Genomic DNA, 26669 nt, shown 5'->3' with positions numbered 1-26669 from the left:
ATGCAGCTAAGATCCAGTAATTTGGCCTGTGCTGGGTATATAAATAGTGTTCTGCATGATACTCTAGAAGCAACAAAGTCATGGCGTTGGAGTCAAGCTTCAGTCACGCAGCAGCAGCACATAAGAGCTCATTACCGGTCTTCTAAACCCTCCTGCAGGCTGCTCTGAATAGCTGGAATATTTTTCTTCTAATGCATAATGAATTTCTATCACCATAAAAGGAGAACAGTATTATTTTATATCTTATTGATCAAAATATGTGTGCATTCTACTTCTGAAGCAAAACGTTTAATTCAGTTTACTTTTCTCTGTTCTTTACCTCTTGTACTGTGGGAAACAATGAACTGTTGGAGATTCTCTGTGGTGTTGTTTAGTTAATATACCCTACAAATGTTTGTTTAGAAACTCCCATTAAAATATTTGGGAATAAAACAGCTTGGTCCCAGATCTGTAGAGATTTGGGAGCTTTTGGTCATGTGGATGGGTGTGTGTTTCTTTTCTAGAATTCAGTCATTTTTACTGAAAGATGTCCTTTTGCCCATAAAAATGTACTCAATCCAAGTATGAAGTAAAGATTCCAGAGATTTATGTCCTACATCGTAATCTCAAGTAAAGCTTGCATATGTAAATTAAGCCCTAGTCTTTGATTTGTTATGTAGAAGATTATTTGGAAATTAGAGGAGGAACACCTGGAAACTGCACACCAGTTTTGGACCACTAATTTTAAAAAACTGCCTCTTAAGAAGTCTTCACTTGTGTAGTTCAGGGTAGTACTGTGAGGCTCAAGGACGTGGAATGGATGTTCACAAGTCCCACTCCTCTCTGCCTTTCTCTTTGATATTGAAGAGAGATCAGAGGGAGGCCCTTGCCAATGGTGAGAGAATGGGTCTTCAACTGATAGGAAAGCATCTTCTCCCACTAAGGACAATGCAAAATTGGGACTAAAAGTCAACTTCCTTAGTTAAACAACTGCCACTGTCCAGGCAATGCATATGTTGCTAGTATCAGCAGATGTGATCAGACCATTTAAGAGATTATCATTGATTATTTGGGTTTTAATAAAAAAAAATTTAAAGTCCGTTTCCTTCAGACACCTTTGGTGAGCCACAGTCCTGCAGATAGGAAGGTCCCTGCTCTTAGGGATGGTTACAGCTGCTTCAGGGAGCTGGATGAAGGTGCAGCTGGCTGCCATCTCAGTGCAGCCTCCCCCATGCAATCTCCCATGTAAAGGAGAAATCAAGGCTCCTGTGTAGCTCCTTTTCTGTTGTTTTTCACAAGAATATAAGGTCAGTGAAGGCTCAGATTACATTCCTGCCGAAGGCTGTATGACAACTTTTATGTTCACTTTCTACTTCTCTTTTTTAAATCTCACTTTTCATCTGCTGCAGTTCAGCTTTGAGTTGAGTGCAAAACCATCTTGGCTAGATGGAAACATTGAGATGAATGCTTTCCACAAGACATATTTTATATTTGTAGATGAAGGGCCAACCTAGTACCTATAGAGATGAGCCCAATAAATTTCAGACTGCATGTAAGACTTTTCAGTCTTCAGCATCTGAGATGCTTCTCCCCAAATCTTGTTTTGGAAGTTTAATCCCTTTCTGCTTCCTGATACTTCAACCTCTCATTTTAATGCAACATGCAAAGTTAGTTTAAAAAAACCAAACACAACACACACAAAAAAACCTACAAGAGACCTGAGAAAATACAGATGAGAAAATAAATTGCTAGAAATCCATGGAGAAAAGGGTTTGACCAAGAGGAAGCAACTGAAAGGCTAGAAGTGTTTCTTACTGTGCCTGTTGAGGAAGCTGTAATCACTGGACAGTAGGAATCACTGACATATGACATCCTTGCTGCTTTCATCAATTCAGAAGTAGCATTTCCCTTTGGTGCTACAGTTGTTCTCTGCAGTTAAGTATGGTGTGTCACTCTGCCTCAGCAGAGAGGAGTCTGGTTTGGGCAGACACACAGCACCTAAAATTCTGTAGTGAAACACCATGTTTGTGATGTAAAGTTTTGTGGCAGGTGGGAAATTGTGACCAATTTAAAAATAAACTAAAATGAAAATGATTGCAAACAATGCAGTTGAATTTCTATCATTCATTTTGTGCTTCAGAGATGTGTTCAGTACCAGCAGCCTTTGGACATACCTATAGCTTTTAGTGCACAGAGGGGTAAGGCAGCCATCTGTCTTAGAAGCCTGAGGAATGTCTCTGTCTTTTGTGAATATCATTATGTAAGTTAAAAAGAAGTGTAAGCAAATGTCAGCAAGATTCTAGCAAAAGACAAACCTCATGGGCAGTTTTCTTTATTCAGGTAGTTTTACTTTACCATCACACCGCTGCATCTAGGAGAAGAAGGGGCACTGGCTGAAAAGTGATCAGGAGGGGGTAGTGCGAAGGACTAGTGAGAGATAAGGGAAGGGGAGAGCAAAGTGGCAGGTTAGAGAAAAGCACAGAGTGACATTGGGAAGGGCAGAAAGATGGCCTTGGAAGGAAGGAATTTGCAACGTAGGAAGAGAATTAAAGGAGCGAATATGTTAAAATAAATGGCTTTTCAGTCAAATTCTTAGTATTTCCTGTACTGGGCAAGAAGGGGGAAGTGACAAAAGCAACTAAGCCGTATTTCCATCAGTTTGAGTCTGTGCTGCTGCAAATAGCTTTTTTTGTTTGTTTGCTCATTTCGTTTTGGTTTTTTTTTTAAAGAGCAAATTAACTCAATACCTCAATGCAATCCTTTCCACTTACTGCAGTGCCTCTACACCACCCCCATTTCCTCTGCTACCTGCTTGTGACGGCTGTCTCTCTTTTCCCCCAGCAATACTACGTAACAGCGGAAAGCATTGACACTGCTTTCCCCAGGCATTGCCTGCTGGGGGGGAAACATGTCACCTTCCTCCCTGCCACAGCAGGCCAGACATCTCTCCTCGGCGATGCTAGCTGTAACGCACTGCCTGCAGCAGGGCAGGAAGGACCTGTGTGCTGCTGCCCGGCCCGGCTGGGAGGTTTGTACCCCAGGGCGAGGGTGGCAGCTGCCTTCAGCAGTAGCCGAAGATGCTATGTAGATGCAGCGCGTTGATCAGGTCCCTTTGGTGGGATGCTGCACTGAGAGCAGGGAAGTGTAGTGACTTCTTGGGAAACAGCACTTGTAAACTCGTTCAAAGCCTTCTCCTTGTGTGATGTGCAAATTTGGAGGTATTACACCACTAAAAGAGATGTCTAACTCGTTTTTCTCTGTGAAATGCTGCAGAGAAGCTGTGTTGTTCAACAGAGTCGGCATTATGGTGTTTATTACAAGCTGGAGGGCAACTGGCTTGGGTATGCTGACAGAGTGGAAAAATACCTGCAGGTCACCTGTTTGGAGTTATGCCCGCATGGGAGACTCCTTCAATGCTACCAGCCTGGCTGCCGGCCGTGCTTCCTCCAGCCCCGAGGCTGGAGAAGCAGCAAAAGCTGTGTCACACTTGACTCCCTGGTGTGTGGTTCCTGGGGGAATGTTGTCAGCTGCTTTGACCTAGAGCAACTTGCTAGGAACTCTTCAGATTTATGGTCTTGGAAAACAAGTGACAGAAATATGAAGATGGAGAAGGTTTATGATAGCAGAAAACGCAAGGGCTTACTTTGTCAGACTGTTTTTAAAATAATTAATGTGTTTATTATCTTTATTGCTGTATTACTGCTTTTTAACTGTTGCAAGCAGAGAAATCCAGACAGAGCCTGAGCCATGGTGATGGTATCAGCAAGCTTTTTAAGGAGTGGATAAACTGCAGAAGTAGTAGGCAGAGCCATACTGATGTAAATCAATAAATAACCTTTGGAGAACTGCACTTTTTTGAAACACATTAATAAACATCTTTAAAGGTTTAGGAACTAAAAGCAAAGAATTAAGAGGTCACAAAAATAGTTGAGCTGTTTTGGTGCATTTGAACTATATCAAACTGCTAATGACTCTAAAATAACTCATAATATTTAGTGGATGCATGTTGGCATCCATATCAGTCGCCTGCTTCACTTGATCTGAGTGCTTCTACAGCACTGATTAGCTGATAACGATATATTAAAGCTCTTTTCATACTTCTGTGGAGTCATGATGTCTGCTGTTTCCCAAAATATTAGATTTTCAGGTTTGTCCTACTCTAAAAAACAGAATTCAGAGACTTAAAAGGAAGCATAAGCAACTAAAAGCCATGATTTGCCTAACATTGAAAAATAGCATCTCTATATGTTTCAGAAGATTTCAAACCATTTTCTATCACCCAGGATTTCTAAACATTGTTTCCTGTAGTTTTGTGACTAATAAAGGGAATGCGTTAAGACCTAATCACCATAGAAGTGAGTCTGTATTTTGTGCAATTATTTGAATAGTAAGCACTGTACATACCCTGTTTTTCATGATTGCCATATTGCTAAAGGACAGAGTCCAGCAAAGTGGCTAGCTGAGATGCTGTAAGTTTCTATTTCTGCAGTATCTGGGATATAGATAAGCAAAGTCCTTTTGCTCCCTGTCCATCTTCTGTTGACTGTATTATACTCTGTAAGTCTATGCATCTTCAGTTACTACAAGTAGGATATATAGTTGTAGCTGACTGGAACCTGATTACATTGATATCCTCTAGTCCCTCACTCAGTCTTAGTAGCCATAGACAAAATATGATTATGTACCGTCTTTATCCATGTTTATTAACAAATTCATGAGGCCTTTTTTTCCGGTCACTTTCTAGACATTTAGAAGATAATTAACTGGTAACATGCCTCCTTTGGTCTCTGCTTTTAAAATCCTAAGGGATAGGGAGCGAAGAAGTCCCAGACCCTATGAGGAGCTTACTGAGGCACAGAGCAGCAAGTATAACCTGAGAAAGGAGAGGACGGAGAGTATCTCAACTTCATGCTGCCTTGGGGGCATGCATGACCTCTTCCAGACCATGCAGATGCCTCAAATAGATGGCAAGAACTCCTTGTTCTGCCACTGCCCCTTCATCTGCTGGTTTCAGAGCACAGCTCTTTGCTGGCTAAGCAGCCCTTGTAATTGCTGATCTTTGCCATGGTCACCAGTCTGTCGTGTACAGGTGTGCCTGCTCTTACTGGCTTTTTGCTCTGCAGTTAGTGCCACTGAAAATGAAAGATCTGGGTTCTTATCATAGGCAGTTATTCAGAGTAGGTTATTATGAGCTAAAGCTGTATTGTGTAGAAAGTCTAGTGATACCCATTTCTGCTATGAATATGCTCTGAAAAATTCTTTGCCTTTTGAAAAGCCAAGAGGACATTTCCTTTAATGCCTTTAATTTAGATACGTTGTTTTGGTCTCTGCATAGTCCTTTCTTGTTATATTGGTTTATATCAATCCCAACACTGTTACATTTATATTCATGTATGTGACTAAGATTTTTGTATGCGGTGTAGGTGGCAATACAGACTGTTCTCTATTGCAGAGCTCCCAGCTGTGCAAGTAGAAGTGCAGTTTGCCTTTTCATTTTTGAAAGAGTCGTCTTTTTTTTATGACTGTCATATGACCATCATATGATGATGAACATGTTTTCCTTCCTGATATGAAGAAATACTGACTGTAGGAAAAGCCTTCTTTTTACTTAGATGTGATAATTATAAAAGCCCTTTCAAAATCAAACATAAGTGTGTTTGGATTGGCTGCACTGATTTTTGAATAAAATTGGCTGCTGGTGTATTTGTGCTCTTCCTGCCCAATTTATGTCCAGGTTCTACATAGTAATTGAAACAAAACTTTACACAAGGTTATGGTGGGGACCCTAGTTATTCTGCCCATGTGCATACTCATATCCACAATAAAAGGGGGGAAAAAATCTTCCTTTTAAGTGTTTCTTTCTAGTTGAACTATTAGTAAAAGGTGGCAACAACAAGCAAGAGTTTTTGATTTTTCTCTTATTGTAATCAGCTCAGCATGCTGGCAATTCTAGAATTTGTTCTGCTGTCTTAATTAAAAAAGAAACTGTCTAAATGTTTGTTAAAGTAGTTCTCATTGTATAAAATAGAATTGTTTGCAAATAATATATGTGCCTTGTCTGTTCTTCTAGGCATGTTTTCCACAAAGCCTGTGTGGATCCATGGCTTAGTGAGCACTGTACATGTCCCATGTGTAAACTGAACATTTTGAAGGCACTGGGAATTGTGGTAAGTTGCACTGTTGTGAGCTCTCCTTCCTCCCATGTCTGAGACCCAGAACAGGAGGAGTAATTGTAGGGGAAAAAGGGAGAAAGGTGTTCCCGTACCCTTACTCAGAAAGTGTTTGGGTTTTTTTACCAATTTCTTTGCTGCTGATAAAGCTGATTTCTTTGTTGTTGTTGGTCCTTTCCCTGGTTGGTCATTGAGAATGTCTTGTTATATTTCCATTTATAACAATTTCTTATCTACTGGAAGCCTACGAGGGTCTCTATAATCTTCCCTTTTCTCAACTTCTTTCAACCCTTCTTTATTAAATTTACTCTTTAAGTCTCTTGTTCTTGTTGTGGTCTACCGTAGACACTCTTAAATTTGTTTACACATTAAAAACCATGCCCTAGCCAGGGCCAGCAAGCTTTCCTCAAGCATCTCATGGCTTATGGGATCCCTGAGGACTGCTTTTGTTGACCAGTTCACAAAGGGATAGAAGTGAGGAACCATAAAGAGGATTTCTCCATCTTTCCTATATGAGGAAAAACTTATAAGGTGGGAGCCATGCTCTTTTCAGAAGCAAGAAATAAGGAAGAAAGAGAAGAGCATATGAAGATACTGTCTAAAGCGGCTTTTGAATCAAGCCAGTGAGAATAATCAGGCCTCCATTTTTAGCTGCATCAGTTGCAAATTTGCACATTTGCTAAGAAATAATTGCAGATATACTGTGGATGACCTATTTTTGCATTTAATAACATACCTGGATTTTTAGAGGAAGATACTGTAGAATTCAGTTGCTCATGGTAGTAAACCATACAGGCATAGGCTATGACACAAGCATATTTGAGTCCCTTTCTTGAATCTTAATCCCATTTCCTGCTTCTGTGTCCACCTCTTTAAGGTGGACTGAAGGAGCAACTTTGGATAGAACTTGCTAATTCATGTGTTTCTCTCCTATGAGGACAGCCATAGCGGCTGAATAGTGTGTGTGTGTGGTTTTACTCAATTTATAGGTTTGCTACATGTAGAATATTCACCGTTGTAATGTGGAATCGCTTGTTTTTCCAGCCAAATGTGCCATGTACTGATAATGTAGCCTTTGACATGGAAAGGCTCACCAGAGGCCAGCCAGCTAGCAGGCGATCAGCGCTCGGCGATTTTGCCAATGACAGCTCGCTCAGCCTGGAGCCCCTGCGCACCTCTGGGATGTCACAGCTTCCACAGGACGGAGAGCTAACGCCAAGGTCAGGAGAGATCAACATTGCTGTGACAAGTAAGTTTTCTTTGGCTTCCCAGTACCGTTCTATGGTTTTCCTGGTATGTGACACTTGCTCTGCTGTATCTCTTAGCTGCAGGGCTACGGTGAAAGATTTCCCTTACAGGGACAAAGGTGACCTCAGTGTCTCTGTAAGAGGCATACGCTCCATATTGAAACCGATAACTCTAGGTACGACAGTGCCAACGCTTTCATTATTAATGGTATATCCATTTAGCTCTGCATGCAAAGAACACTGGATGAACTAAAATGGCAACAAAATAACCCTCCTGAATTTGGTAACCAGTACAAGAAGCTGGAATGCCAAAACCATTATTTACCCTTTCAGAATACTTTACATGCACTAATTTATACAAATATAAATATTTTAGCTGATTACTATTTCTGCAGACATTTTTTCCCCTGAGAACATTACTACGGGAATTCTGACGTCTTAGCAGATGTTTTTTCTTACAAAATTTGTGAATTAAAAGAAAGTATTTGATGTACCAACATTTGAGTATTGTCCAAGTGTTTTATGACATGAAAAAACTGTTCCTGCACTGCTCGCAAGCTCTTATCTATAAGAACAGCATGGGAAATTTCCACTCACTGGATTTTACCTAGGGTTTTTAATGTATAATAGCACTATAACGAATACAGTATGTGTGGAATTGCATCATTTTTCCATATGCTGTACAGTCTCAATTTGATGCATGAATGGTTGTTTTTCTGGCTTAATTGCAAAAATAGAATCTATGCGGTACAACAGTCTAATTTTCTCCTTGTATTTTGCTTATGTGCATCTATAATCTAGATTTTGAACTTAGTGACACAGTTTGCCACTGATATATGTATCTGTAACTGAAACAGTCCATTAGAGTGTTTCTTTAGATGCTGTAGCAAAGTAAATGTCTCATTAAAAAAATCTCATCTTATGAAACACATAGTCCATATCCAGAAATGTCCTGATCTGAGAAGGAAAAATCCACATACAAAATCTAGATTCTTTACAAAGCCAGTAAGTCACTTTGTCATGCAGTGTTTGACATCTGATTCATCTTGTATTTAGCTCTATTGAACAGAGAGCAAATCTGTTGGTGTGTTGCTTTTCTTGTCATGAGTGGGAAAACTCTGTAGTTTAACTGAAACTTTTCGCTACTTGGTTTTACAGAAAGTATTTCTACTCTCTGTTCCCAACTGTAGTGCTGCTCTTGCACAGATGGGATGCCAGGGTAAAACAAGAAATAATCAGCAACAGTTCATTCTGACAATGTTTATAAAATAAAGCTTTAGAAAAGGCTGTTCAAATGTTTGGATTTTATGGATGACACATGCATTCTTTGATGCATGAGAGTTAAACCAAAAGCCATATTCAACAAACGTGTTTGTATTCCGATTTATTACCATGTGCCAAATTGATCTTGAGGGAGAACTTTGAATAGTGAACATTCTTTAATAGCCTTCTTTATACTACTATTTTTGTTAATGTGTCTGTATGTATGCACTAATGTTGGAATTATTTTTCCATGGTTTATTCCTGTCTATTAAATGGAAAACTCTAGTTATGTTTTAGTGTTGAACAAGCTATCCTATTTTTTGTTGTTTTTTTTTAAAGTAACAGTATAGCATTTATTCAGGAGGGAGGGGGTGAAGACACAAATTAAGTGTGAAAGTATACTGGGTATGCTTATGTGAAGAGCTGCATCTCAGCAAATCTAAACCAACCCTGACAACCTTTTCTGACTTGGGGGCAGACAGTTTTCATTGCATTTTCCCTTGTTCCTGCATTTCACTTTACATTGTTAAGTAATCTTTCTTTATCACTAACCCTTGGGCTCAGCCAGGAAATATTGTTGTGCCATGCTTTTTTTCCACACCTCTCTCCACTTCTTCTTTGCTAGCCTTCTCCAGTCAGTAACTCTGTGGCTAACCTCCTTCTGCTTCACCTCCTGGTGCCAGTCATGGCTTAGAAGCCTCTTGCCTTCCGCCAGTGGTGTTTGAGGGAAATATTGGCATCGCTTTGACATAAGCCTTCTCCCACGAGTGATTTCCTCCCTTTCCTTTGTCAACAGAAGAATGGTTTATTATTGCCAGTTTTGGCCTCCTCAGTGCCCTTACACTCTGCTACATGATCATCAAAGCCACAGCTAGCTTGAATGCTAATGAGTAAGTAAATATTCAGATATTTCTATATATTTCTGGTGGGGGTGTGTCATGGACAACATTGGGAGCAAATACCAAGAGAATAGAGAAGGGGGAGAAGGCAGTTTTCAAAGTATCAAATGCCTTTTCTGCTTTTCTCAAATGTAAGTCTTTCTGTTAACAGTAGGTTCCAGAGTAACATCTAAAGTCCCTCTTAATTTATGTTTCGCTGGATTGTCTGAGGAAACCTCCTTGCCAAGTGGAGACATGGAAGGGGGAAAAGAGAGAATATTTATATTCAAGTTTTGATCAATGGTCTAGGTAAACATTAGATTCCTGCCATTAAATCCCCAAGTTCAAAATTTACCTGGCAGAGCCAGAAATTACTACCATCAGTTACCTTTGACAGTTTTCACCTCAGTTTTGTAGTCAAACTTCATATTAAAAAAAAAAAAAAATTCTGTATTTCTGGTTGAAACACTTTCAGCAAAGAAAAAAGGAATTTAAATGGAAAACTACCTTTTTGCTCTTAGGAGAGGGAAGAGATGAAAGGGATGAATACAGTACTGTTTCCTCTCTCTTAAGTGAAGAGAGCAGACCAGTCTCCTGAGCTCTCATTTTAGTATGCTTAAGAATTGCAGTCAAAGGAGTGATTAAAGACATCCACACTTTCTTAATTTTTATAGGCATCCCCGATGCTTCCCTTCAGACAGGCTGGACAAGAAATGACTCTAGCATGTGACTTTCAGTCTTTTTTTATAGTTCTATGTGTGGGCAAGTATAAATAACTCTGTTCTGCAGATATATTAGCTAGCTACATCTAGCTATTTTCATTTAGATGTGCGGAACATCTGGGCTCGTTATATGTATTTAATCATAATTTATTTACTTGGAGAGGGGAAGTGTTAATATCTATCTTTGTCTCTGAACATCTTGACGCAGCTGAGTTTCCATTAATGTGTTGATCTCTTACCAAAAGTGGGGTGAGATTCAAAGGCAGTCAGTCTCCTGTGCAGCCTGGAAATCTAGCTTTATAAATATAATTTCCTTTTTTTTTTTTTTTTTTAAGATAAGAGAGAAAAGTGCTTTTTTTACTTTTATTGTTGTCTGGAAAGTATAAGGTGTCCTTCTCAGTAAGATGGAAACATGTCTGATAGTCTCCAGCATAAAATTTTAGACAGTCTCAAGCTCATCTTCTTCAGGAGGGGCCATAGTAAGTTCTTAGAGGTTTTGATCATCAGGGAACCTATAACTACCACTAATTTGCAAATCTTCCTTTCCTCCTCTTTTCAGATACTAATTCCAAAAGGGCTTAATGAAGAAAAGGTTTAGAACTTCAAATAGCCCTATCAAGTCACCCAACTATTACTTTTTTTTTCCCCATTTGTCAAAATCTTGAAATTGCAGCTATCAATCAGCAACTTGGCAACATAGCTGTAGCTGAACATCGTTAATGTGTGCTGAAAAATAGCTTGGGAAAGCGTGGAGCGAGATGAGTTGTGAAACGGGAATGGCTGCATTTCTGGGCATTTCCACATCATTAGGAAGAAGGCAAAGGAACTGTAGCCCATGTAGTATCATCCAGATGTGGGCACGGATAGCAGTTGCATTTCTGCCTTGCCTTGCAACTCTTCTTTTTGTTGTCTTTTGCTTGGTGGGATCTGGGTCTATTTTTACTGAAAGGGCAAGCTGCTTCACATTGGCAGAGAGTTTGGGTCTCCAGAGAAGTGTTTTCACAGAGATGTTCGCTCAGTACAAACCAAGAGCGTGCTGATGTAAGGAGAGCTCCTTTCCCCAGTGATAGGAATGAAAATGCAAGCGTATGCAAGTCTATACTTTGAAGCAGACTTAAGAAAACTGGCAACCGCAGAAACCAGAGCTGTCAAAAATCACTTATTTAGGTAACTGAGGTACCTAGCTGTAGCCTTTAACCTCAACGGCTTTTCGACTGAATCCTTTGAGATCTAAGCAGCCTCTACAAGTGCTGCTAGGTTCGACTGCTCATTTTAGACAGTTTAAAATGTGTATATATGACACTAATTCTTAGATTTATTGTTTCATTGACACCTTATGTTCCCCAGTGCCGGACAAAGCGTTTCCTGTGCTAAATATCATGCCAAATATATTAGCTCCCTTTCACTGTGATTTTCATTAAATGTCATAACAGCATAACTGCTTTTTATGCTGTTTTCCATATAAAAAGCAATGCTGGCATACCCTACATCTGTTACAGTAGAGTTTCAAGAGGAAGTTGAGGGGTTTTTCTTATCAGAAAACCACTGTAGCAAGAATGAGGCCACGTAATATGCTGATGAAAGTAAAAGGTGCCAAATATTCTGCATTAAAACTCATCTAAAAACATGTCCTGATCCTTTTTTTTCTATGTCTTTCTTGCAGCTTAAACGTATTTATTTAGAGCAATAGTTCTGGAGTTGTGTGTATATACATATCTAACTGTGTATATATAAGTTAGTGTGTAACACACACATACATTTTTAAATAGTTACTGATAAAAGTAAACATTGTCTAAATCGTAAGAAAATAAGGAACCAGCTGCTTTCTCTTGGTCTCATAATATTCGTGCACTATTACTATTAAATTATTTTAGTGATTTAAAGGAACAAAAGAAGCACATTTTGCTTTGCTTCTTAGGGAACGGTCAGAAATTACTATATAACTGTGGTTTAAAGTCTAAAAAGCCCAGATGTTGGATTGCACCACTTAGGGAAAGTTTCAGTAGCAGATGGAATTTCCTCAGAAGTTTAGAAGTGCTGAAACCTCTGGCTGTCCTGTCTGTTTTACTGGTCCTGTAAGAACGATGTAAGGAATACAGACCTCTTTTAGTACTCTGGCTTTGTATAATCAGTCATTTCTCACTAACTTACTTTTACAGGATTTTTTTTTTTTTTTTTTTTTTTAGTTTTGGCAGTATTAATTTTAATATAAATATTTTGTTCCTTTTTTTTTCTGCCCCACAGAGCAGAATGGTATTGAAGAAACGCTTTCCGGCCAATTGCCTTGGAGAGAGACACCTATTTTTATGCATCATTTATCGATCGTGCAGCACAAGCAATTATTTAGTACATTCTATTTTTTCATAAAATTTGCTGATGCCAAAGCTTTGTATTAAGGAAAAAGTGAAGAAATAAAAAAAACTTTAATTATGAAATCTTACTCTGTGAAAATTTTATTTTCCTTGGACTTTCTGTGTTAGTACTTAAGTCTGACAGCCTTTTATAAATTTTATAAGGTACTCTGTTTCCTTTCAATGATTTCATCTTTGCAGATCTGTATTCTCCTTTCATTTTGGGACACACAAGCTAACAAGCGGAAGTCTCACACAGTGCCGTTCTCGTGATGCCACCCAGCACTGGAATGACTAACATGAGTCTTAGCAATCGTTAAGGAAAAAAGCAGGGCCAAGCATTCTAGTACATAACGGGCTTACCTTGACTCCAGCTAAGAATTAATTTGAAATAAGAACATTTTCTCCTGTTCTGCCCCTGTAACACTCCTGTGTCGCACTGGGAGGATTGCAGTATGATTTTTGTCTTCAGATCAGACATTGCTGAAGGTTTGCAACACTGTTTTCTTGACATACAACTCATAAAGCTTGTCTGGCTTTTGCTTTCACCCCACCCTTCTTTCTGATAAAAGTGAAGCTACTCTAAACCACTTCTTCCTTCCTAACACCAAGTGAAAAAGTAGTGTTTTCCCCCACTGTCATCTGTGAAGTCGCCTTTCATAATAGTGACGGGTTAGTTTTTGTTCAAATTCAGCTCATGAAAGATTGATAATGGTCTTTACTGTAATGTAGAAACTCTATGCAAACATGTCCCTTCTTGCCATGGGTTTTTTACTGGTGAGGAGGCAGAGGGAAAACATCTCTCATCGCTGTCCTCATTCAGGCTGTTTCACGCAAGTTTACTTATGCAAGCAGTATATGAGTAATTTCGCAACAGTCGGTTAAAACATGCACATCTGATTCACAGCCAAATGCTAATGCTTGAGTTAATGAGACGGGTATACGAAGGTAACAAGTTGGTAAGGAAAATATAATTGATAGAAGTTAAAAGCTATTCTGCATTTGGTTGGTTTTGTTGTTCTCGTATCAAGATGTAGACATTTGAAACTTAATGCTTTCTTATTTAATTAAATGAACAGAGAGAACCAATTTTACTGTAATATTTAATTTTTTTATGTACTGGGAAATAGAGGATTTAATTTAATTTTATTTTTATGTATAGGCACTTTTAGAATTCAGGAACACAGCCAGAGTCTACATTAAAATAGTTTCTTAATTCTTATCTGTCCAGGAGGCTTCAGCTGAGAAGGCAGCTTTTATAATAAGAAATGAAGTATGTGATAGCTTCAGTACATTTCATAGAATTATTTTTCAGTGTGTCCTTGTGAAATTTTGAAAGAAACATGAAAACCATCAATAGAGCAGTAAGTGCATTTTGAAAGACTGGAAAACCCCATTGGACTTTCTCATGAAGAGGAAAAGACCTCAAACATACTGTGTCTGAGGACTGTCTCCTTGTAAAATACAGCATTTGTCAACTGAGCATTGTTGCCAAAAATGGAGGAATGTGGTTAGAACATGATTTAGGGTACAGGCTGTGAAACAAAAAAGTGACTTTTTTTTTACCTGTCTCTCAAGAGCAATAGTAAAATTGGTAAGTTTGTGCTTGTCTCCTGAAACAAAAATCCTGAAGTGCTTTTTAATGCCGTCGGGAGGGATGCGCAGGGGCAGCCTGAACAGCGTGGTGACCCAGATGCAAAAGGCACCACAAACAGTTCCAGTTCATGTTTCTTCTACAGAACAGCAGCAGCAGAAGTTGAGCGATACTGGGAACAAAATGGTTCACAGGGCTTCTAGTGCATTTCCCTCCGTAGAGGATTTAAATAATGCAGGGCCATCTCTTGTAATCTTTCTTTTGAGCCTCTAACAATTGTCTCAGCACAGTGTTTATAAAAATACAGGCAGCATCTGCTAGGTTAATTACAGGTCAGGCTAGCCATGTAAGTTTATCCTGTTAATGAAATAAATATATTCAAAGATGGACTCTGCACCATCCCAGAAACTCAATTTTTTTACTCTGGATAGACACAAGAAGAAAATGCCCAAAGTTTTTGTTGCCTGCCATGCTTTTAGATACCCACACATAAAAGATGAGTAATGTTACTCTCATACGCATAATCATAACGGTGAGAGAAAAGGAGAAGAGCTGGCCCCTCTTTCCAGATGTTGCAAAGGTGGCAGGACTGGCCTGACAGAAGGGTATGGTAGGGTATAGTGCACCTTGCTAAACTGCTGGCTTCGAGGAAAGGATGCTTTATGAAATAATCCTGCTCTGTTGTTCCTTGACAGAGAGGGTGTCTAAAACAAATTGTCTGAGATAGGGAGTGCTCTGATCGGATTTCCACGTTAAGAAGTCGGCATGCTGGAGGAGCTGTGGAGGGACTGGAGCTTGTGGCAGAAGGTGGCCCTGATTAATGACTGGGGGCATTAAAATACTTTCACATGGAAAGTGAACACCAGGTGATACTTACTCCTGATGCACCTGCGATGCTACAGCAATGCTGTGTCTCTTGACTGTTTGGCCTTGGTGTTGTGCCCACTTCTGTAGCATCCTATGGTATGTATAAAGATCAATTCCAGGGTAGTATGTTTGTTTTCAGACTCAATACAAGTTATCTGAAAAGTTCTTTGGAGGTATATAATGAAGAATAGCGGCGGAGAGCACTGAAGGGTTCATTTTCATGTATTAAAACTGGATGCAGACTTCCCGTTTGTTTTGCATACCTAAGGGATAAATCTGGATCTTTCTTGGTAAGTGCAAAATAGGAAGAACAGATTCATAAGCTGAATTTGGAACTGTGGATGTTTCTACTTGTCCTTAAAATACATTTATTCAGTAAATCTATCAACTGGGCTGATGCCACATTTTTAAACAAACACTAGCAGTTTTCTGCATTAAGGTGAGCGTAGCTGGGTCACTGTGCCCTGCTGACTCCGTTTCTCTAGCCGTAAGTTGTGGGCAATGACACCGACCTGGTTATTAGAGCACCTGAAGATGGAGTGTTGAAAAGCACTGAGCAGCAGCTGGATTTTCAGCACTGGGCGGGCTGCCCTGAATGGTAGAGGAGAGAGACATTTAGGAAAAGAATGAATGATGTGTCCCAAAAGTGGTATGAAATCCAAGAGATTCGTATCTGTATGGAAACATGCAGCCTCCCTGGAAGTGGGTGGCTTAAACTTCTTTTGCCAAGAAGCAAGAAAACATCACAGTAAAGAATTTTAGAGGTGTTGGATATACAGTGCCTTTTTCCAGATTAATTTAAAATATTTGTTGTCAGATGACCTGTCTGCCTGCTGATTAAATCTCTCCCTTGAGTCTGCTGGAGTGGAAGTCTGGGCGCACACAGAGGAAATGAAGGCCTGGGCTGTCTGCTTCCTAATCCCTTGTTTGATTTTTGCGTAATAAAAACAAAAGCAACACCAAGGTTTTAGAATCCCCTGTGTTTCGTTTCAGCGTTGGCTGTTCAGTATGAAACGTTTCAGCGGGTGGAGGAAAGGGAGGTGAAACATCCACTATCCATGGCTTATTTCAACTGCAAGCTGAGACTCAGTCATCAAAAATTAAATGATCCTAACCCATAACACATTTCAAGAAGTATCTTGAAATCAGTTTTGTCTGCTATGATTTCAAAGGAGGTTTGGGTTTGTTTGAAGACAGACTATGATCAGCTGGAAGTCATAGTTCCAAGTTTATGTTCCCTCAAATACTCCATCTTTTTTAATTTTTTTTTTTTTATTTTAAGCATTGCCCAGTTTTAGAATCCTGTAAATTTGGGAGAGGGTTCAGATCTAGAAAGTGGGTGTTCATCAACCCCTACCAACTGCTTCTGCAAAGTATATTCCGACACAGTATACTTCTTCCAAATACCTGCATATATGCTCCTGGCAGAATCTGCAATTCACTCCTACACAATGTAACTACTAATTTCACTTGTTTCAGCTAACTAGAAGATCACAAATAGATTAATTTGCACATGAGAACTTCCCCTTCTCAGTGCGAACAGTGGAGTGAACGTATGTACTGGCTTTTGGTGATAAAAGAGAGGTTTGAAAGGGGTTTCGGAAAGTGGCAGCAGGTACGTTGCCCAGCTTCAGTTTGCTGCTGTTCTTAACGAGGATTTGACCCGGACGCACAATTGCTGTGCAGCTCAGGCCGGACTTTGCTGCAGACTGGGATGGCAGCTTGCTCCCACAGCTTGCAAAATGAGTTTGCATGGAGCCCGTCTGCAGTGTCCCTGGCTCTTCCAGCCAGTCCTGTTACGAGGCCTCTGCTTTGATAAGTGCAAAATTCATCTCCGCTTTTGCTCTCTCAGCAATTCTACGCATTTGGTTATAGCTCTAGTTTTTCTTTTTAATCCTAATAAGGACTACTTTTTTTTTCTTTTCTGAGTCTCTGGGGTGAGTGAAGAAGGAGAAAAGGTGTCTTGGACAGTAACAGCTGAATTCTTCTTCCCTCGTATCTTTTGTAAGCTCTTTATTTCAGAAGGGCATACGCTGGACTTAAAATTTGTCAGAGAAAGGAGGATTTAAGCACCTAAATTCTGCCAGGGCTAAAACTGCAATCCCCTAAGCATCTTGCTGCAGTGATGCCTGAAACTGGAGGCACCTTGGTTTGCTGAGCGCCTTCTTGAACTTGGAAGCTTTTCAGTTGCCTCCAATTTGGCTCACGTGGCTGCCTGGCGTATTGTAATCTAAGCAGCCTTGCTCCCAGCTAATCCTCCCCGGGATCGAGAAACTGAGTAATGAAACGTTTTGGCCAAGGGCTTGATCTGATAGATGCTTTCAGGGAGAACCATTTGTACAGCAGTAGGGCTGGGCTCCTTGCAAAACACATCTGTGGGTTTGGAGAGCCACGGGGACGCCAGGCTGCCGAGGAAAAAAAATGAACTTCCATTCCACACTCTATCAACAGCCACTTGGTGCTTGTTTCAGCTGTCATCAATGTTGGAGAAGAGGGTTGGGTCTCCTTTGGTTCTGTGTAAGGACATATGTAGGTGCCTATTTCTAGAAAGTGACTCTGGGCGGATGGAGGTTGCTGAGCTCTGGAGGAGGTCAGGCTTTCAGCAGCATCAGTCGGATGATCCTCGGTGGCCTCCTCGCTCAGCCTGCTCGCTCCGTTCAACCCCACGCCGGAGCGCTTTGTGCTGGCGCACGGCATAGGGAACTGGGCGCCTACTAAAGGTTTCTGGGTTTCTCGAGGAAGCACGTGCCTGCTTTACAAGGCTGTAAATCAACAGCAAGCACCGAGTGTGAAACTGGCCTGCCCCAGCCTTGCTCAGACTTGACCTGTTTTATCTGAAAGAACCATTTGAGGTGGGATTGTTCATGCACATAGAAAGCAGTTGCTTTGAACGGGCAGGGGAGCACACGAACGGAGATGAACTATTTCATGTGGCTGTTACTGGTTTGTGTTAAAGGGTGGCTATTTTTCCCATGTGTACTGTGTTTGCGGTCCGCACCCGTGCGCAAGGATGCTTTACTCGGTTCTTACGTTGTTCGCCTGTGTTCCTAACAAGGTTTTGTTCTACCTCTTGTAGGCAGTCACTTCTTTCATCGTAACTCTCTGTCCCCTCGAAGCCTGGTGTACGAGAGCGAGTTCTCAACCATCGAGCCTGCCTTGGACATGTATGACGAGAACAAAACCTGAAAGGAATCCGTGCTCCTCCTGGCCCTTTTTCTGTTTTTTTCATTTCTCATTCCTATTGTTGTGTACTCTTTCCATGGATCTCCTTTGTCTGAAGAAGAGCTGCTTTTTCCAGAACACGAACCCACCTTCTTGATTGCAAAGACGAAGACCAGCTGTGGTGGATTCTGAGGGTGGCATCTTTGAGCTGACAAAGAGTTGCGCGCAAGCGAGATTGTCTGATGGAAATCGCTGAGTAACAGCATGGGGAGCTGTGTCGGTCCAGCCGCGGCGATGCAGAAGAGGTTTTATGGTGGTCCTAAGAGTTTGTGTTGTACTGCAAATGCGTCTCTTACACAGGCATCTGCTGTTTCCATTTTTTTAATTGTCCAGATGGTTGGGCAATGTCAGAAAGGGAACTGGTTGTAGAGGAGATGGCCAGTGACTGGTAAAAGCACTCGTATATCTCAGTCAGTCCATAACCTTACTGTGAAATAGCCCCTTCTGAAAGGGACCTTTATAAGTGCATTGAGTTTCCTACAACCCACGTAACCCTGGACAATAGCAAGCCAGTCTGACGTTAAAGCTGCAGAGAGGACCTGCATTTGCAGAAAGATTTCGAGGAACTTGATGCTTGGCTTTTTCTCCAATTCAATTGAAGCAGGAGAAAAATGGCCTACACAGAACATACTTTTGGTCCTTCCGTGTGCTCAGGTCAAGTGAGTCTCTTTCTATAGAGAGGACATTCACAGAACCAGCACTTGATCTACCTGAAAACCATTAGACTTTTTGAAATATGCAGGAAACTAATTAGCTTTCTTTCTCACTTAACTTTTTTTTTTTTTGCGAGGGGGGGTGGGGTGGTAAAAAATCCACCGAATTTTTCACTGCGGTTTTTTAAAAGCCAGCATGTTGGCATTACACAGAGAAGAAAAGAGGTAAGCTTCTTACCCTGTTCTCCCGTTGAGATCTGCAACAGTTAAATAACACATTCTCTAAGCCGTGCCCTTTCCCACTGACATCAATAATGGGAATGCAGAATGCAGAAAGCAGAAGAAGAAAGGAAAGCAGCAACCGCTCTGACACTCTGGAGGAAAAATCAATTTTTACCAGCGTGTGACAAAAGCGATGGGGAAATGAATATTGTTTGCAAGCTTCTGAAGGAGTAATGCAGAACTGGAGAGCGAGGGAGGAACCTCTGGAGTTAAGTTGCTCACAGTGTTCCTCAAATGAGCAGATGTGGAGGAGCAAGCGCTTCTGCTCCACCTTTTCCTACCGGACAATGCATAGCTGTTTAGTGAATGTTCAGATTTTTCTCCATTGCAGTCTAAGTTACTGTAGGTGTAGAAATGCTTTTGTGTCCTTGTAATGTGAAACAAAGCTTCACCCTCTGTATAGGAATCTTGAGAAATCAGTTAAGCCAAAAAGAAAGGTAAGACATACCCTGCCACGTTTTAATTCATCCGCTTTTGCTACAAGCGGGGGAATTTCCCCTCCTTTATTATGGTTTTTAGTTGTATAGCAGTCTGCTTGACATATATCCTTACCTGAAGTGTGGTTCAGCTGTGTCTTTAACACAGATGTTTAAGAGAAAAAGAAGAACCCAGCTCTGTAAAATGAGGAAATGATCCTCTCTGCCGAGCGTGCTTTGACTTTTGTTGCTGTGCGTCAGCTTTACTTAATCTGATAATTCAAGAGTGGGTGGTGCAAAGCGTAGGGAGGTTTTTCTCATAATAGCCACCTTTATATTTACCAAATGCACTTTTATTGTCATTCAGCTCACTCTAGAAGTACGCTTAAACCCCAAACTTTTTAAGAGCACAATTTTAACACCCACTTTCTCCTACAAAGCAGAAGCGGAGGTTGCAGACGATGCCAGCCGGTGGCTTGAGCGGCAGCAGGTCGTGGTCAGCATCCTTCCTCTCCTCGTGGGTGTGCAGAGGGGGGCAGCTCCCGACAGCGCCGGCGAGCCCGGGCAGAGCTCCCAAACCCAGCCTGGCTCAGGCCCGTAGAGGGTTCGGGGGCGGCAGAAGGGCTGATTGAGCAACCCCTCTTTTCGTCATTACATCTGCGAGGTCACAGCAGGCAGGCACATGGGAGCGGGGGACTTCTGAAAAGAAATGCCCCAGAGAAAAATCACCGTCTCTCAAGGATGTTATAAGGCTTGCTTTTTTCAGGGGTGGGCAGTCAGGTTACAATAAACCGACAAACCTCTGGGTGTTCGTGGTTAAATACAGAAATGTCTGGGTGTCTCCAACAAGCACGCGACAGCCTACCCTGTGCCACAAGCCCCGGCCACCGTGAAAGCGCGAGCTCGGCGCAGAGCCCCGCCAGCGGGGTTTTGGGTAGGAGAGCCCGTTGTAGCACTGCGCGGGGCGCGGATGCTCCGAGCAAATCCTTCTTGGAGGGGCTGCCTCAGCCCGGCGCAGGGATTTGCCCCAAGGCCCCTGGGAATGTCAGGGTTTCGGCATGAAAACAAAGTTGATGGTTTCTCAGCTCCAGCTGAGACCGTTTGCTCCAGCTGTGTACCAGAGTATGCAGAAAAGCTGGAAGACGAATGGAAATTAAAAGAAACGTTAGAAAGTACAAAGCCCCCAAAGACAAAATAATAATGTCATTTATATTTTGTTAAATCTCCTTATTTCTAACCTAACACCTTGGTTTCAATGGTGGGGAGGGAAGGTTTGCCTCTGATTGTGGCGATCAGGGTCTGGCATAGCGATACAAAAATGGATTCGTGCTGTAGCATCTTGGATAAGGGACCTGACAATTACAATTGACGTCCTAGATTTGGAAAATCTTGCAACGCTGGAAAAATTAAAAGCTAGTTCAAACAACTGATCCCTACCTGCGTGCTGGGACGTGCCGTAGCAGGCGTTCTTCTACTTAGTCATCTTTAGGATGGGGAGGAGGCAGCACAGCAACTTGGGTGATTTTTCTGGGCTGTGCTGGTAAGTTTGAGGTTTTCCTTTAATATTAATCAGTATATAAAAAAAGCTTGATGAGCATCGTTGTTCTTGTTCTGATGCGGTGGTGCTGTGTATGGTTGAGTCATTTCATAGAAGTAAAATATACTTCAATCTACCAAGAACTGTAAGTGCCAGTAACTTGGAAAATCATTTTTAAGGTTAAAAAAAAAAATGCTTTTTAACAGAAAACATTGATTTTATGACTTCTACATATAAAAAAAGCTTTTATCTCCAAGTGTTTCCCTAAACTATTTAAACCCTACCACTTCACCTTCTCTTTCCCCACCCCGAATCTCCTGTTCTATGAAAGTTTTGCATGTTCCCGTAAGACATTTGTAAAATCAAAGTTTGCTTGTGTTCTTAGAGGATAATTGCCAGTAAAAAAACAGACTGTAAGTGTGCTTTTTACCTATAATACTAACACTAAGTATTAAATTTGAAGCATGTTAAAATGTACTTAACGACACTCACGATTACTCCCTCCAGTGAGCTCGTGTGTCGGTATCTGTTTGCACTGTCCCCTTGCTTCCAGGACGCTTGCCTTGGCACCTGAGGATGCTGTAGGAGTAGCCAGATATCCTACATAAGCCAAAGAAAGACCAAAAATAGTTAAATAAATGTGTTTAGGACTATATTATGAGACTTTTACACATCTTCTGTTTTCTTTGACCACGCTCATGTAAAACAGGGCAAAGGCTTGGGAGAGCAAAGAGCTTTACCAGCTGACAAGCGGAGGGAGGTCAGCGGGAGGCAAGGGTCACGCTGAAGCTCCAGGACTCGTTTAGCCCAGTTTGGGTTTGAGATAATGCCACAGTCATAGGTCATGAGCTGAAGGATGAAGGCACCAGGGTTGAGCTGCGGTTCAGGCAGCTCTGCAGCCTGATTACTGGGGAGTGAGTTGACTTAATTCTTAAAAATATGTATCTTTTTGCTTGGCTAATAGTCGTCTGGTTTTTACAATAAAGAAAGTAGCACAGCACCGCACACGCCAAGGCACGGCGGGGCAAACGCGAGAGCCGCGGGGCTTCTGCCGACCTCGTGGGGTGGGGAGAGAGGGGCAGGAGGGCTCAGGGCAGGGACCCCAGGAAACACCCTGACCTTCACAGGTGAAGCTTTTGCTCCTTTTTCACCCTGTGTTGCACATCCGTATGTGACCTAATTTTCCCACCTGAGCTGTGCAGAAGAGTGCGTGATGTGCCGTGACAGCTTGCATATGTGTTGTTATATTTAAAGGTATCTTCACTTTTTTTCCCTTCCCTGCTAGACTTGCTGCACCGCAGGGTACTGCCGTAAGGGCAGCCCGTGCTCCGGCACTGTGGATGGAAACTGCTGAGTAGGGGAGGGAGTGAGAGAGGGAAAGATGCTCCAATTAACCAGACTGGGGGGAAATCAGGAAAAAGATAGACTGTATTTCTGCAGGTTGGTCCTTATTTCTACTTTGTTTCCAACATCTTTGAAATAATCAAGAGAAAAGGTGGTACCCCCCCACCCCTTTCTCGTGGGATGCAGTGACAAGAGCGGGGCTCTGGATGGGATTTTGCTCCTGGCGCGGGGCCGTGGCGCTGTGTAACGCCTGATTGGTGATGTACTGAGCTGTTGGCCAAAACCATGACTTCGCATGGGCCCGTCAGGTTTACCTGGTGCTTGTGAAGTGCTTTAGGGGGTGAAAGACGCCTGTAAGAGTCTTTGCAAAGCAGCACTAGTCAACACCTTTTCATCTATGTTGGTTGTTTGATCCTTTCATTCACCTACTCTTTTTAAAAGCCTGTAACATTCCCAAACACTCTTAATTCTCTCCAGTTAATCTCTGCCCTTCCACCCCATCGATTACTGCGGGTTTCCTTCTCTTCCCAAGAGCCGGGTGAAGGTCCCCGTTGCCCAGGCACTGCTGCCCACCCGCCCCCCAGCATCTTCCCCATCACCATGCGGTCACCATGCCGGCCAGCCCCTCGAAGGGGATTCATCGTTCCAAACCAGCATCACGATCCGTGGGAGCACAGAGGTTCCTGGTGGGTCATTCTTGGCCAAAGCAGGCTGTGTGGGACGTGGGCTCTTGTTGTGGGATGCTCATTCTGTGGATCCCTGCATGGAGCAATCCTTTTGCTCCTCAGCCCACTAGCCTCATGGAGCTGCCCAGGTGAACAGAGATGGATGCATAGATTGTGCAAAAACTTCTGAATGTTTATTCTTTTTATGGCTATAATGTCCACAGTCTCTGGCTGTGGGGGCCCTGTGGTATAAGGTGTTGCCCAAAAATAGTCCCTTCCCTAAAGAGTTAATAATTAAGGATTAATATTCCCGCAAAGTGAGAAGTACACAGAATTTTGTTGAAAGTTGAAGCTATTTAGAGTGATTTCATTGCAAGGCTGAGGTATAATATGAACTAGTGTCATACAGCTGGGACTGGGGTTTCGCAGCCCAAAAATCCACTAAGGTGCTGGACGCGCACGTGGTTCTCCCTCGCTCCTGCTGGGCACGGGCTGTTCGCTTCTCCGCTTGCGTCCACCTGCAGCTCGCTGCGGCTGAGCCCCTCAGGAGCAAGAAGCTTTTTAATCTTCACCCTGAACTCAGCTGTGTGGGTTTGCTGCGCCGTTTGGCTTCTTTTTGCTGTCTCCCACGTGCTCCGAGGCTCACCTTTGCTTGGCTCTGACTTGGTCTTCAGTTGCCCAAACCCCTCATGGGGACAAGAGCCATTAATTCCCAACAGAGCAGCTCTGCTGGGTTGTGGTAACAGCATCGGATGGCTAGATCTGCTCTCGACCTACCGTGCCCATGTCTGTAACACCCTCTGGCTGTCTCAGGCAGTAAAGGCTGTATCTGCCCGCAGCCTTTGCACGTACCTGGGCTGCACTGTGGGGATCTCACAGAAAACAGCGCAACAGCTCCACAACCCTCCCATGCTTCAGCATGGAAAAGTCTGGGCTTGAAAATAAGGTTGACACTCTTTGCTGCTCTCAAGCCAGGAAAGTTTAATAGGGCGTTTGGGGCTGTTAAAGCAAAGCTCCTGTTTGCAGAATCGTGCGGTCCCTGCATCGCAGCCAGCAAGGCAGCGTCCCAGCCTGTCGCCTGACTGGGCTCGTTTTGTGCTTGCGCTGGAAGGTGCTACATGAAAAAAAGCTTTTTCGGTTGCCACTACATCAGCAGGTAGACTTTTTCCACCCCGTATGTCTAGACTTAACTCTCAGCGCTGGTAAGATCTGTCACACTGGTCCTATAAAGGGGAATAACCTTTCTGAGCAGACCGAGTGATAGCATCGCTCTTCTGCTTATCCAGTCAGCCCTGCTGCGGTTTGCAAGTCGATGTTAAATATGAGAAGCTTCTCTGTATGACTGTGTCTATTTGGGATCACCTGCTCGAGGCCATGGCTAACTATGCACAGAATCCACCAAAACGGGATCATTTTATCCCAGCAGAGAGGGGACACCCCAGCCTTTGGGCTTGGGAGACTGCAGCGAACGACAACAAAACAAAAACAATTTGCGTGCGTGTAAAACGAAAAGTCTTTTTCAACTGGCTTGCTGCAAGGTGGACCACACTGGTGTGACCATGTAACCTAAAAATGCTGGCAGCTACCAGGGGTAGCGACGGGGACGCTGCGGGGACGCAGGCGCGGCGGGCGGCGCGGTGCCCTCCCGACAATCAGATCTTTCCAGCCCTTGTGAAATTGTAGCTTGACAGCAGCAGAACTTCTTGACATGTTTTGATGTAAGTATAACACTGTATTGTAGTTAAGTGGTATATGCCAATATGTTAATAGTGTATACCGGTTAGTTAGGGTTTGCTAATGTACTACATTTCAATAAAAAGCAATTTAAAAATACGGAGTGTGTGAACTTGGTGTCTCTCAAAACAGAGGAGGATGAGAGCATTGCCCAGTGACTCCAGTCCCTCCAGTATTTCTTTTATATATATATATTAGAGGACAGTATGGAACAACATTGTCAAAAGATCTATTTTCAGAGAGGATTTTTCCCACTCTGCAGTAAATACCATTTTATTTTGCTGTACTAGTGCCTGGAAATCTCAGGCCATTAAAGACCACATGGTTCAAAGTGGTTTATGAATATACAGGAGACACTAATCCTCCTTCCCACACAGCATTTGCCACCTGAAAGATGGCACATAGCGAGCAGGAACAGAGGGAGTAACAGAGGGGAGGGTCCTTCAGCATCTTCCCCCAGTGTTTGAACCCTTCCTGCAGCACATCCAGCCTTCAGAAACCACCGTGCTGCTCCCAAACAGAGCCATGCCACCAGGATGAAGGCAGAGCCTTGAAAGCTCAGCCAGCTAATAAATATTTATATTACAGTAGTGCACAAAGGCTCTAGCGGGGATTAGGGCACTGCACTTACACAGAAGACAGATCATCCCAGGGTTAAAGGATTCATAGCCTAAAGAAAACATGGCATTCCCGCCTTCCTGGGAGCTGGGCAATAAGCACAGAGACGGTAGATGTCAATGTTTTCTGCTGTTGTAACACTTCCAGATTTTGCAGGGAGACTCTCTAACGGTTATTAAAACAAGAACAGCAGTTCGCTAAATTGCTGGGAAGCACTTGGCTCTGCAGCCAAGAGATGAGAAGGAACCGCATCTCCCACTCTCCTGTTTGCTGCAAAGACCGTCCTTGGACTCGATCGCCAGCCCTGTATGGGCTCCAGGGCCGCAAAATGAGGACCAAAACGGAGCCGGCTGCCGGAGGTGGATGCTGGGCACCCTGTCCCGGCGGGGCGCGGGCTGGCTCGCCCAGGCTGAGATGCTGGTGGTGCTCGGCGGTGCGTGTGCTCCGTAGCAAAAAGGGTAAATGAATTCCCCTCTCCCCAAAGGGGCATGAAAGCGTGGCCAGCCTGGGCAGGAGAGCTGGACGTGTCCCCGCTGTGCAGGGGGCTGGGGACCGCAGGGGAGGGCGGCGATGGGGACGGCACTTTGGAGAGGAGGCTGTAGTCCCTCGCACAGCTGCACTGGGAGCTCCCTGCCAATAAATTACTGCGTGTACAACGGGAGGGAGCATTTAAATAATCTGTCTTGGTTAATGGCAGCTTCAATGGGTCCCACGGGACTGCACAGGAAGATTTTTCATTTGCCTGATGTTTTACTATATAAGCGCATTACTCTCGTCAAATTCGAGCCACTCTGGCAAAGGTCTTTTCAGTGCAGGGTGCCACGGAGAGGCAGAGGAGGCGGCCCGCTCTGCAGGGCGCGGAGGTGAACGCCAGCTGCCCGCCGAGGGCGGTACACGGGCCGCACGCGGGGGAGCGGGGCTCGAACCGCCGACCTCCCTCCCGCGGGGCCGCGGCCCTCGCTCCCGCGCCACGGCGGCAGCATGGCACCGCCCCGCTGCCGTGAGGGGGCCGGGCCGCTAGAGGGCGCCGTGGCCGCCGGCGCGGCCCTGTGACCGGTCGGCGCGGCCCGGCCGCTCCCCGTGCGCCGCCCGCCCGCTCCGGCCGGGCCGAGCCCAGCCCCGCCGCG

The 26669-nt window shown here is 43.2% G+C and overlaps 1 protein-coding gene across 2 annotated transcripts in view; it reads left to right on the top strand.

The window, feature by feature from the left end:
- RNF130 (ring finger protein 130) overlaps nt 1-18257 on the top strand; it is a 48186-nt gene extending 29929 nt beyond the window's left edge. Inside the window, exons 6-9 of one of the 2 annotated variants that reach the window (XM_009820881.2) lie at nt 6050-6146; nt 7194-7398; nt 9456-9549; nt 12504-12699. In XM_009820881.2, the coding sequence (XP_009819183.2) occupies nt 6050-6146; nt 7194-7398; nt 9456-9549; nt 12504-12519 (412 nt within the window). In that variant the 3' untranslated portion in view covers nt 12520-12699. Of the gene's footprint in view, nt 1-6049; nt 6147-7193; nt 7399-9455; nt 9550-12503; nt 12700-18147 lie in introns of those variants that run through there. The other variant, XM_059825349.1, reaches the window with a different exon arrangement.
- The last annotated feature ends 8412 nt before the right edge of the window (nt 18258-26669 follow it).

This window comes from Gavia stellata, chromosome 16 (assembly GCF_030936135.1).
Source record: "Gavia stellata isolate bGavSte3 chromosome 16, bGavSte3.hap2, whole genome shotgun sequence".
Classification (NCBI taxonomy): Eukaryota; Metazoa; Chordata; class Aves; order Gaviiformes; family Gaviidae; genus Gavia; species Gavia stellata.
This window is presented reverse-complemented; position numbering and strand designations above follow the sequence as displayed.